Consider the following 13,160-nt stretch of genomic DNA (forward strand, 5'->3'; position numbering starts at 1 on the left):
CAATCAGAGAGTTGACTGTAGTTTTATTTCAACTACAATTTTGAATTAATTTGAATTAATTGTGACTCCCTATCTCCCATTATTTCAGTACAATGAAAACTGACCATATATGGCACGCTTATTTATTTATTTTTTTTTTTTCAACGTTTTTATTTATTTTTGGGACAGAGAGAGACAGAGCATGAACGGGGGAGGGGCAGAGAGAGAGGGAGACACAGAATTGGAAACAGGCTCCAGGCTCTGAGCCATCAGCCCAGAGCCTGATGCAGGGCTCGAACTCACGGACCACGAGATCGTGACCTGGCTGAAGTCGGACGCTTAACCAACTGCGCCACCCAGGCGCCCCTGGCACGCTTATTTAAAAGCTCTGCTTTCGGGGCGCCTGGGTGGCTCAGTCGGTTGAGCTTCCGACTTTGGCTCAGGTCATGATCTCACGGTTTGTGGGTTCGAGCCCCACATCGGGCTCTGTGCTGACAGCTCAGAGCCTGGAGCTTGTTTCAGATTCTGTGTCTCCCTCTCTCTCTGACCCTCCCCCACTCATGCTCTGTCTCTGTCTCAAAAATAAACAAACATTAAAAAAAAAAAAAATTAAAAAAAAAAAAAAAGCTCTGCTTTCTCTGCCTTATAATTTCCTTTCTCTTGTCCCTATAAACGTAGAATTTAAGCCTTATTCTCATTGTGTTGCCCTAGGCCTTAAAGAGCAAATAATTTGTCCAGGGTTGCTCATACAAGCATGGCATAGACTCCTATTTGGGTCTCTGGTGTATGTGACTCTTCAAGGCCAGCACTCCATCCACTGGGCTCTATTCTGCCCTGGCTTTCTTCATACAAGGTTACCGTTCCCTATCAGGGTCCTGAAAGGTGATGGCCACAAAAGCACCTGAAAATGATTAGACCATTAAATACATAAGTGGACTTGAACAACTCATGAATTTAGACATATCTGTAATATTTGTGGTATCTTTTTTGTTTTGTTGTCTCCTTTACAGCCAGAGCTTCAATTACTTGCAGAATTTCTCTCACAGCATTCCCAGTTTCCAGTGTGCTCTTTATCTCATCAGACTTTTGATGGTCATTTTGGAGAAATCTACAGCTACTAAGAACAAAGAAAAAATTGGTGATGAACTCAGATCATCATTTTTTTTTTCCACGAATAGGATTAATAATTCAAGTTTGTAAACTTAGTGCTTCTTAGGAACTTGTACGTTTTACATGTAAATCCCCCCATAACTGTGGGTGTGCCCTCTTGCTATATCAAGGAACTATGATTGATCTCTGCTGACATTGCTTAGTCTGATTGGGTTAGCTCAGTTGGCTAGGTAATTTTCTGTTTGCCTTCTGTTTATTCATGTCTTTTTTTTTGGTAAATCATCTGAGATATTTGACAAAAAGAGATACAAACTACAAGGTAAATAAAATGGGTGGGAGAAGGAGAACAAATCAAGATTAAGTTTAAAGAAAAGCTGAGCCCCATTCCTAATCTTTATCTTTGGTCATAGCTCTTAGAATGCAACTCATTGATTTATACATCCTAATTGGCAGTACAGACAGAACACCAGAAGAAAATGCAAAACAAACCTTTTATTACTTCCTGTTAATTTCAAGGGGAGCGTTTGGTGTGAATCTGAGGTTGCCATGGCTTATTGGTCTGCCCAGGAGGAACAAGATTGGTTTTCCTACTGCTCAGCAGTGTGTGTCTATTCAGTTTATGTTTTTGTGTGTCAGGACAGGGTAAGAGGGCGGAACGTGTTGAGTCTTAGGTTTATTTCTGGTAGAAGGACCACTGGAGCAGGAACCCATGGCAGCTTTTTTCAAATTGTCTGTTAGACTAGGAACTTCATAGTAAATATAAAAAAATAATAATAATCCTTTTGGGGTGCCTGTGTGTCTCAGTTGGTTAAGTGTATGACTTTGGCTCAGGTCATGATCTCACAGTTCATGCAATCGAGCCCCGCATGGGTCTCTCTGCTGTCAGCATAGAGTCCCGTTCTGATCCTCTATCCCCCTCCCTGTCTGCTGCTCCCCCTGCTCACGATCGATCTCTCTCTCTCTCTCTCTCTCTCTCTCAAAAGTAAAGTAAATAATAATAATCCTTTTGATCATTAATCACCCCCCAAAAGACTGGAAAACAAGAGTTTGGTCAATTTTCCATGCGTGAAATGCATTTGTCTTGTTTCTCCAACAGCTTCATTAGCCAAACAGTTCCTCTGTCGGGTATGGCCAAGTGGGGAGAAAGAGAAGAGCAGCATCTCTACTGAGCAGCTCCATACTTTGCTCAGGTGAGAGCCTCGGTTTCTTTACATGAGCCGAATAGTCCATTTTGTCACTGTTGGGATCTCTTGCCTGGTCAAAGACTGAGGAATTACTGTGGTTAGGGTGAACTTGGAAACCATGAAGTAGGTTTGAAATTAACAAAAAGTTGGATAATTGTATCATACAGCTGAAACTAATGTGGCATGATATGTTGATTATACTTGAAAAATAAAATAATTAACAATTTGGAATATGTGGATTGTAAGATTCTCTAGTTCTGTTTTATATTGTCAGCTAGTTCCTTATTATTAAATTATAGAGGAGAAAATGGAGGCGTCTGTAGTTGTATTGTGCCTTGCTAACCAGAGTTTTGTAATTTTTTTTAAGTTTATTTATTTATTTTGAGAGAGAGAAAGAGTGCATGAGTAGGGGAGAGGCAGAGAGAGAGAATCCCAAGCAGACTCTACACTGTCAACAGGGAGCTGGATGCAGAGCTCAGTCTCACAAACTGCGAAATCATGACCTGAGACACAGTCAAGAGTTGACACTTAACCAATCGAGCCACCCTGGCGTCCCCAGAGTTACATCGTTATGTATTGCCTACTATATCCAAGACTCATCCATCACTTCCAAAGTGTCTAACTGTATTTCCAATTAAAACATCATTTCCTTTACCTCCTGACAATTGTCTGGAATTTTCATCTTATTAAGAATAAATGCTAGGGGTGCCTGGGTGGCTCGGTTAAGTGTCCCACTTTGGCTTAGGTCATGATCTCAACAGTTCGTGGGTTCAAGCCTCGTGTCAGGCACTGTGCTGAGAGCTCTGAGCCTGGAGCCTGCTTCAGATTCTCTGTCTTCTCTCTCTCTGCCCCTCCCCCAATCATATTCTGTCTCTCTCAAAAATAAATATTAAAAAAAATTTTTTTTAAAGAATAAATGCTAGTAGTTATTGTAAAGCTAAATAGCTGGTAATATCTCAAGAAGGAAATCTTGATTTAGGAATTCTGTAACATGTGTTCATACTCCTATTGCTCTCAATGCAGCATCTACCTGGAGCATACAGACAGTGTTCTGAAGGCCATAGAGGAGATTGCTGGGGTTGGTGTCCCAGAACTGATCAGTTCTCCTAAAGATGGATCTTCCTCCACATTCCCCACCCTAACCAGGTAAAGGAGTTCTTTCTTCCAGTTCTTTCCCTAAGTTAGAATCACATTGTCCAATGTATGTGGTTTCCAAATAACTACCTTACCCTTCATCTAATTCTCTTACAGATGGTAGGTACAGTAATTCATTCAACACATAGAACGTATACTGTGCATTCTTTCCAAGGGGTTCTCAATCAACCCATGTGAAAGGACCTTAGTGACGAATGAATTTTCAGTAGAGTCTTCAAAGACAATAAATATTTAGTCACCAAATGTGTCTTGTTAGTACTTTCATCCTTTAAAAGTGAGACTAATATTTTAACCACCTTTAGGATAACATGATTATAGTATCCAATCATGTGTACATCTCAGTGGGTTTTTTGTCTCATACAAAGTTTATAAATCACTTTCACATTCTTTATGTCATTTAATCCTTGCATCGATTCTGTGAGTAGGTATCATTATCCCTGTTGTACTGATGAGGAAAATGAGCGTTAGAGAGGGAACTTACTCAGACTTAAACATGCAGTAATTATGGAACTAGGAACTTGAATTCAGATCTTTTTACCACCACTTCATGGCTCTTTCCATGCCACTATACCGTTCCCTTCATAAAGTTAATTCCATTGTTTCACAGGCCATCTTCTTAGACTCCTTTTTTAATCCTTTCAACCCCTACCCCCATTCTTTTACAGTGGACCCTAGTGAAAGGAAATTCAAAGAGGTGGAGAAGGAAATGATTTTTGGTTCCTTGGCTTCTTCCTAGGAAGTTCTATCTAACTAGTCATCCTTGTGTGGGTGTGCATATTTTCCCCTTTTAGGCACACCTTTGTCATTTTCTTCCGAGTGATGATGGCTGAACTAGAGAAGACAGTGAAAGGTCTTCAGGCTGGCACAGCAGCAGACTCGGAACAGGTGGGTCAGATACTCCCAGCACAAGAAGTAGACCTGAGTAACTAGGAAGCTTCTGTGTCTTCTATTTCTTGGGTCCAGGTTTTCTTCTAAGCTACTTCCTTTGAGTTACAGAGATCCAGGATTCTTTTTCAAAGAACTCTTGGTTTAATTTCTTTCCTGTCAGTTTGAGAGAGGATTGGGTTCTGTATTCCCTGGCTACTACCCAAGGGAATGCTCAGGCTTCTCCATAAGCCATAGCCCTGGAAAAAATGTCTTTGGTCCCATGCCTGGCAGCTTGCTGCTTGTGAGCTGGTATGAGGTGAGCAGGCCTGTTTAAGATGCTGTCACGCTGGGCCTTGGCAGTCCGCTAACCAGAGCTGAGCTAGACTGCTGACAGCATAGGTATCAGAGAAGCCACAGGGATCTGAACACCAGCAGGTGTGTTACAGAGGCTTTTTTCTATTTAGACGTTACTGAAGAGGAGTTTTCTTTTTAGAAACTCTCTCTGAGGTACCTTAGTGTTATATGTATGCGGGCCTTAGAGCCATCTTGTGGGTGCACTGGTAAGATCTCTGAGAGAATAATTGGCTTAAATTAATCTCTGAATAGCTTTGTAATCCAAGACCCATATATTAGTGGCAATACAATAATAGAAGTACTTGGCTGATTCAGAAGTGCCTATATATTTGATTACCCCTAGATTCATGAAGAGAAGCTCCTCTACTGGAACATGGCTGTTCGAGACTTCAGTATCCTCATCAACCTAATAAAGGTGAATGTGGAGGCTCCTTGACCCACCTCACCAGCTAACTATAGAAACCAACAAGGGTCCTGGCTTCCAAAATGGACCTTCCTGCTCCTTTCCCCACCCTTCCTTGGGGTTTGTTCTTCCCTGTCTTCCCTTATCCCTCTACCCATCCTGGATAACCCCTTCTTCTCTGAAAAGGCAATGTCTTTTTCCTTCTCTTCCTTCCTCTTTCTCTGTCTGTGCCACAGTACTATTAAACATATCTCACCTTGTCTTGGGTCCTCTGTGATCTGAGTACATTCCCACTAGCTCCCTTTTCCAATCCTGAATGCCTTCTTTATCCCTCAAACACAGTGTGTACTCTCACCAACTCCATGATTTTGCTAGGGTATTCTCCCAGCTCAGAATGTCATTCTCTCGCCTTTCTGCCTCTCAGTCCATCTGTCTTAAGGCTTCACTTCAAGGTTAGGACCTCTACAATGCCATCTTAATATCCCTGAGTTAATATCCCTGAGTTAGAGTAAATTTCTTACTCTTCTTTGCTTCCCTCTTCCTTTTTTTTGAATTTCAGTGATGGTGATTACTTTAATTTCTTTAATTTAATTTTTTAATTTTTTTTTTCAACGTTTTTTATTTATTTTTGGGACAGAGAGAGACAGAGCATGAATGGGGGAGGGGCAGAGAGAGAGGGAGACACAGAATCGGAAACAGGCTCCAGGCTCCGAGCCATCAGCCCAGAGCCTCACGCGGGGCTCGAACTCACGGACTGCGAGATCGTGACCTGGCTGAAGTCGGTCGCTTAACCGACTGCGCCACCCAGGCGCCCCTAATTTTTTAATTTTTGTAATTAACTATTGACATGCCTTTTTCATTTTAGAATTCTCTACACTGCCCAGAGCTGTGATTTGCACAATGGGGAAGAGGCTGGGGGTGCTCAAAGGAGCAGACCTCAGCTTTGGTTTCTTGTCTTTTGTGTCTCCAGGTGTTTGATAGTCGTCCTGTTCTGCATGTATGTTTGAAGGTGAGAAAATGACCCGGCCTTCGTTAGTATTTATTGTTCCTGTGGATCTCTAGAGATGGCCTCAGCAGAAAGGAGTTGCTTAATACTTTGTCCACAAGCCAGAATTTTCAGAATCTATGCTAACAGGTGGTAGTTTAGAAAAGACAATGGATATGTTTTCCCATACTAGTTGGATGACTAGAGAAGCTAATTTTGCTATGAGTTTGAAAATTTTTGGTTTGAGTCTTAGAACTAGCAGGAGTGGATTCAGGGCGGCTGACTTTAAGAACAAAAGTCACTCCTGCCATTCCTTCCCAGGCAACAGGGAGGAAGGAGGAGTGGGTGATTGCTCTTTTTAAAGCCCATGGCTGGCCTCATGAATGTAGAAGCTGGTATCCTGATAACCACTGAACTCCTCTCCCAAGGGGAGAGCCCATATTAGCCTTAGATTTGATGACGGGTCAGGAGCTAGGGAATGTTATTGGGAGAATGTGTCTTTCCGACTCCTGATGGTTCCTTCCAAGTGAATAGCACCTTATTCTTGTTATCTTCTAGTCCCTCTCTTCCTCTTTACTCTCTCTGCCCTGGCCCAGTGTGGGAGATGGGTGAGTAGGGAGAGTGGTTTATCTGATCATTAAATTTGGCAGTTGATTATGTGCTTCCTCATCTCTATACCTTTTTCCTTTTGGGGGTAAGTGGTCCTTAGGGAGATGCGGTCCTTCTCTGTTTTCTGTGCTCTCATTCTTACATGGATCAAGGCTTCTGCTCATTGTCTGTGTCTAGGGTAGGTAAGTTTGCCTAACTCTGAGGCTTAGTTAGCAGGCCCATTTAGTTTTTGAATTAAACTTACATTCTCCAAATTAACCTTTTGGATTCCTCCCTGCTTATTTTTTATATACAAAAATAAGATAAAGCCCCTGGGCTGGGTGATGCTATGCTACCTCAGGCAGGGGCTGTTCTGGTGAAAGACCTCAACAGAGGTCATCACTAGTGTGTCTCTTCTCTTCTTCAGTATGGACGTCTCTTTGTGGAAGCATTTCTGAAGCAGTGTATGCCACTCCTAGACTTCAGTTTTAGAAAACACCGGGTAAGAACTGAGAACACAGAAGAAAGGTGTGCTCTGTACAGTTACTCAGAAGATACATCCATGATGACTCCTGAGCTCGGAATGGGGGTGGTCCCATTCCTAGGATCTGGGCCACCATTCTACTGGGGCTCCTTTGGTCCACTTCAGCTATCACCAAAGATGCCCATATTGGACCAAATATTTCAAAGTAGGCTAAACTCCTCAGACCCACTCTGATTTAAACCCACCTTTCTACTTTTACTCCAGATCTGGGGGTGATTGTTCCTTTTAGCTTGATTTTATTGTGTTGCTGCATTCCCAGCACCTCATGGATCAGTGTGTCATTTGCTTATTCCTTTGCATTTCTCTAGGTCTACCCTCAGAAATAACAATAATAATAATAGTAGTAGTAGTAAACAGCTCATTGTGTCATAAACTTTTTGCTGTTGTAATGGATAGTCTGGAGAGTTTTTTTGGCCAAGTGAGATTCAGGGTTAGAGTAGTGAAATAAGGATAAAAACAAAGGATGATTCCTTACACATATTTAGCAAGTTTGCAAGACACTCTCACAGTATTTGGTTGGTTCCTCCTTATAACCTAGAAAGAGAAAGGGGAGGATAGCTAGTTAGTCCTCACTTTGAGGGCCAAATTGAGATGATTACCAATACAAGGCTGGGACCTGCAAGGTTTATCCTCTTTGGAGCCCTTGGTTGCATCTAGAATGAAATGAGAGCATTTAATATGGTATTTATGAATTTTGTTGGTTGTAGGAAGATGTTCTGAGCTTACTGGAAACCTTCCAATTGGATACGAGGCTGCTTCATCATCTGTGTGGGCATTCCAAGGTAAGAGGGGAGAGCAAGTCATTGCATCACCCTGCCTGTTGGCTTAATCTCAGTGTGATCAAGAGATCCATGGGCTCCACTTCCTTCATCCTTTTTTACCTTTCTTGAGTCTTTATTTTTGAGACTGTGTGTGTCCAGAGACAGTTTAATTCAGAGTGGTCAGATCCTTAGTTGCTAGTTGAAATTGGGCAATCACATAGAGGGGAGTTTCTGGCTCTGAAGTTTGACTCAAACTCCATAGCACTGTTTCCTGTAGAAGCTTCTCTTTGGTGAGAGATAGAGAATGTTGGTGGATGTGTTGCTGCTATAAAGTACTCTGGGTGGGAGGAATATTATATAAGTGATGATTTTCTGCTAGAGACAAGAGGTGGTTCTAAAAGCAACCATCTGTAGAGCTTTTCAGGCTCTACTAACTTGTCAAAGAACACATCTGTCTCTTGTGAGAACATTTTACCATTAGAGGATTTTTCCACTTGAAGCCTACAGTTGAACCATTGTCACTTTTTGTCTGAAGGCATATAGAACCACAGAGCTCTGTAGTCACAGGCAAACCAAATAATTCTTCAATTCAGTTCCTATGGCTCACTTCTTCACTTCGTTCTAACTTTAGAAGGTGCTGAACAGTGGAGTTATAAGGGATACTCTGTTTAATATCAGTATAATACATATTCAAGAATATTTTAGGTGAATTCCTTGATAATTAGTCAATAAGAGGTTATGAAGAAGAACCTAAGGTGTCGGTGTTAGGTCTTCTAGGCTCTTTTAGCTTGAAGGAGAGCTGCCATTCTCTTTAGAGATGTCTGTTTAACAGAAATGTGTCTCTGGCCTGTACTGGGAGGACTTGTGCTATTTTTTAGTGTTCACGATGTCGGGAATTCACAAGTTTCTGTGTAGGAATGTGAAAGAATGATAGTCCAAGTGAGTTGGGTGCATTGGTTTCTATTCAGATTCACCAGGACATGAAACTCACCAAACACGTGCCTTTGCTCAAAAAGACGCTGGAGCTGTTAGTTTGCAGAGTGAAAGCCATGCTCATCTTCAACAATTGCAGGGAGGCTTTCTGGCTGGGCAACCTCAAAAACCGGGACTTGCAGGTAAGCCTAGAGGCATGCCAGTGATAATCTACTCTTGTTCTTTGTGAGAGCATCAGAAGGTATGTCAAGGAGGTCAGCTGAGCCCTGTTCTCTCAAGACTGTTTTCTCTTAAGGCTATGGCCATTGTGCTCTTAAAGTTAGGGCAGATTGCTTATGGTCTTAGTCATGGGCTCCACCCCTCATCATAGCCAGCAAAGGCACCAAAACATACCACTGATAATAACAATGGCTCAGAGATAGAAGAGCCAGATCAGTAAAACCTCTCTCCTCAACCAGAGTGGGCTCCTGTTGAGAATCTACTGAGGGTAGATTCACAACATTTTTTTATATGGACAGACTTTTTAAAAAGTTATTTTCGTTTTTTTTTTTCCCTAAGCAGTCTGTCTTATTTCTGAAATTATTCTCTGCCTATTTTTAACAAGTAAATATTTCTAAGGTCTTTCACCTGTCTGACAGAGTGTGTGAGTGGGGAAGAGGCAGAGACAGAGGGAGATACAGAATCTGAAGCAGGCTCCAGGCTCTGTGCTGACAGCTCAGGTCTCAAACTCATGAATGGCAAGATCATGACCTGAGCCAAAGTTGGACACTTAACGGACTGAGCCACCCCAGCGCCCCAGAAATTGTCACATAGGGTACAAGTTCTTCTCATTCACATATACAGTAGCTCAGGGTTTTATAATCTCATATATGAAAAGAATAGCACCCCAGAGAATTAGTTTCCTTTTTTCACATGTGATTTATGAGGTACTGTTATTTCCACTGTACTGGTTTTTTTTTTTTAAGTTTATTTATTTTGAGAGAGAGATAAAGAACGAGCAGGGGAGGGGCAGAGCGAGAGGGAAACAGAACCCCTAACAAGCTCCACCCTGGTAGTGCAGAGCCCAGTACGGGGCTCAAACTCAGAAACCGTGAGGTCATGACTGGAGCCATAACCTAGAGTCAGATACTTAACCAACTGAGCCACCCAGGTGCCTCTTGCACAATACTATTAAACAAAATACTATAATAAAACAATACTGTAGTTTCCCTGAGAAGAGTAAAGCTCAGAGAGGTTAAGTAGCTTACCTAAAGTCATTTAGCGGTAAGTGAGAGGTGCCAGGATTTGAGTCCAAACAGAAATGATGAAAAGCTGATGTCTTTAAACCACTTTGTATGCGGTGTTTCAGCTTCTACATGGCCATTTGTAGTTGGTGTGTTGGTGGTCATATACCTTAAGGTATTTGGGAAATTTTAGAATGATACTCAACATTAAATGAGTCACCAGTATGTCCTGGCCTTGTAAAATCTAGTGTGATACTAGAATGCAACAATAGACTTCTTATAAAACTACATATTATATGGGAGCCACACTTACCTCAGAAAGTGTGATTATCACTTCTTTAGGTACTAGATCACAGTTTGGTGTCTGTGTTTGACCATGTTTGAATGGCTAGAATATCTTGTGTTATCTACAAACCAAGCCTTTCTCACCTTGAGCCCCCAAATATGTTTATTGTAACCCACCATTTTTCTTGGCCCATCTGCATTTAGGGTGAAGAGATACTATCCCAGAATTCCCAGGAGAGTACAGCCGAGGAGAGTGAGGATAATACAACATCCCAGGTCTCCAAGAGCAAAGCAACAGAGGTATCTCTGCGTAAGGCCCCAGACTGTGCAGTTGACAGTTGAATTTTTTTAAGTCAGTAGAAAGTATAGAACTTGCTTTTTTTTTTTTTTTATCTTAAATCCTTGTGAGTCGGCACTACTTTTTTTTTTTGTCTGTCATTTTATTTTTTTTAAGTTTATTTATTTATTTTGAGAGAGAACATGAGCAAGGGAGAGAGAGAGGGAGAGAGAGGGAAAGAAAGAGAATCCCAAGCAGACTCTCTGCTGTCAGCGCAGAGCCTGGTGTGAGTCTCAAACTCACGAACCGTGCAATCATGACCTGAGCCAAAGAAGAGTTGGATGGTTAACTGAGTGAGCCACCCAGGTGCCCCTATATATATTTTTAATGTTTATTTTTGAAAGCGAGTGTGCATGTGGGAGCAGGGGAGGGGCAGAGAGAGGGGGAGACAGAGGATCTGAAGCAGCGTAGAGCCCAATGCGGGGCTTGAACTCAGGAACTGCAAGATCATGACATCAGCCAAAGTCAGATGCTTAACTGACTGAACCACCCAGTCACCCCAATGTTTATACATTTTTGAAAGAGAGAGAGAGAAAGAGTGCAAGCAGGCTCCACACTTAGTGTAGAGCTCAGTGTGGGGCTTGATCTCACAGTTGTGAGAATGACCTGAGCTGAAATCAAGAGTCAGATGCTTAACTGACTGAGCCACCCAAGCGCCCTTATGTTTTGTGGTTTTTTTTTAAGTTTATTTATTTTAGTAATCTCTACATCCAACATGGGGCTCGAACTCATGACCACAAGATCAAAAGTTGCAACTCACTGACTAAGCCAGCCGGGTACCCCACCCTGCTTACGTTTGTAATCAAAGACTTCTATGCTCTTCACCATTGCCTCCAGAAAAGCTTCTGTTTTTATATGAAATTCTGTGGGGGCCAAAAGACTCTCTCAAGTTGTGGCATATGTTGTCGAGTTGAAAAAATCATTTTATAGAGGAAAAAAGAAGCAGTCTGGTGTTCTCTGAGTGTTGAGAAGAATGAGTTAAACCATTTAAATATGTTTTGTGAATATATAAGATAGAAACATGAACGCATTTGGTGGAAACTAAAGCACAGAATCAAAAGCTGCAGTCACTAAGGACTACAGTAAGAGAAGGGGTCCTTATTCTTTTCTGGGCTATTACAGATATTTTCAGGACTTTACAGAAAGCTGAAGAAAAATGGATATTTTTATTAAATTTTGTTACAATTCGGGTAGGTTATAGACACCAAGAAGCTCAAATTTAAGAACCTCTCCTGTAAAGCCTCTCTATAATGCAATTTGAGGCTGATGCAGAAAGATCATTTAATATGAAAAATACTTTTATTACATGGTCCTCTGTTGTATTTGTATAGTATACCTCTACCTTGTTCTCATAAAAAAATTTTTGAAACAGTATCTTATTAGTTTGGTACTTTCTCCTAAGCAAGCCTCCCAGATTAAAACTGGAAACCAAAGATTTTAATTTTTTTTAAGTTTATTTATTTTTGAGAGAGGAGAGAGAGAGAGAGAGAGCGAGCGAGCAGGGGACGAGCAAAGAAAGAGGGAGACACAGAATCTGAAGCAGGCTTCAGGCTCTGAGCTGTCAGCACAGAGCCTAACTTGGGGGCCTGAACTCACTAACCGTGAGATCATGACCTGAGCAGTAGTTGGATGCTTAACTGACTGAGCCATTCAGGTGCCCCTACTGACCAAAGAATTTTATGCTGAATTCCTCTGGTGAGATACACCAGAATTATTTTAATTAAAAAAAATTTTTTTTTCTTAATCTTTGTTTTTGAGAGAGAGAGAGGAAGACAAGATTTGAAGCAGGCTCTGTTTTGAGAGCAGAGAGCTGGATGTAGGGCTCAAACTCACAAACTACGAGATCATGACCTGAGTTGAAGTCGGGGGCTTAACTGACTGAGCCAACCAGGTCCCCCCCCATCCCCAATTTTTCTTTAATGTTTGTTTATTTTTGAGAGAGACAGAGACAGAGCATGAGTGAGGGAGGGGCAAAGAGAGGGAGACACAGAATCCAAAGCAGGCTTCAGGCTCTGAGCTGTCAGCACAGAGCCCGATGCAGGGCTCGAACTCGCAGACCACGGGATCATGACTTGAGCTGAAGTTGGACGCTTAACCGACTGAGCCACCCAAGTGTCCCAAGATACACCAGAATTTTTATTTTATTTTGTTTTATTTTTTATGTTTATTCATTTTTTTTTTTGGAAAGACAAGAGACAGTGCGAGCAGGGGAAGGGCAGAGAGAGAGGGAGACACAGAAACCGAAGCAGGCTCCAGGCTCTGAGCTGTCAGCACAGAGCCCGATGTGGGGCCCGAATCCATGAACAGTGAGATGATGACCTGAGCCAAAGTCAGACACTCCACCGACTGAGCCATCCAAGAGCCCTTACACCAGAATTTTTAAGTTAGCAAACATTTCATTCTATATTGAGTACCTACTTTGTTCTATATCACACACATGCAGTAGAGGTGG

General features: G+C 41.9%; 1 protein-coding gene across 5 annotated transcripts in view; it reads left to right on the forward strand.

Annotated features, from left to right (window-relative positions):
• The window catches only part of FANCD2 (FA complementation group D2), a 63,353-nt gene that overhangs the window by 49,512 nt on the left and 681 nt on the right, over positions 1-13,160 (forward strand). For 3 of the 5 annotated variants that reach the window (XM_019824973.3, XM_011280201.4, XM_045051945.1), the window contains 10 exons: positions 990-1,117; positions 2,186-2,279; positions 3,297-3,419; positions 4,220-4,313; positions 4,993-5,064; positions 6,023-6,061; positions 7,053-7,127; positions 7,877-7,951; positions 8,899-9,045; positions 10,576-10,671. In XM_019824973.3, the coding sequence (XP_019680532.1) occupies positions 990-1,117; positions 2,186-2,279; positions 3,297-3,419; positions 4,220-4,313; positions 4,993-5,064; positions 6,023-6,061; positions 7,053-7,127; positions 7,877-7,951; positions 8,899-9,045; positions 10,576-10,671 (943 nt within the window). The remainder of the gene's footprint in view (positions 1-989; positions 1,118-2,185; positions 2,280-3,296; positions 3,420-4,219; positions 4,314-4,992; positions 5,065-6,022; positions 6,062-7,052; positions 7,128-7,876; positions 7,952-8,898; positions 9,046-10,575; positions 10,672-13,160) is intronic. The other 2 variants (XM_045051946.1, XM_045051947.1) reach the window with 1 other exon arrangement.

This window comes from Felis catus, chromosome A2 (genome assembly GCF_018350175.1).
Source record: "Felis catus isolate Fca126 chromosome A2, F.catus_Fca126_mat1.0, whole genome shotgun sequence".
Taxonomy (NCBI): Eukaryota; Metazoa; Chordata; class Mammalia; order Carnivora; family Felidae; genus Felis; species Felis catus.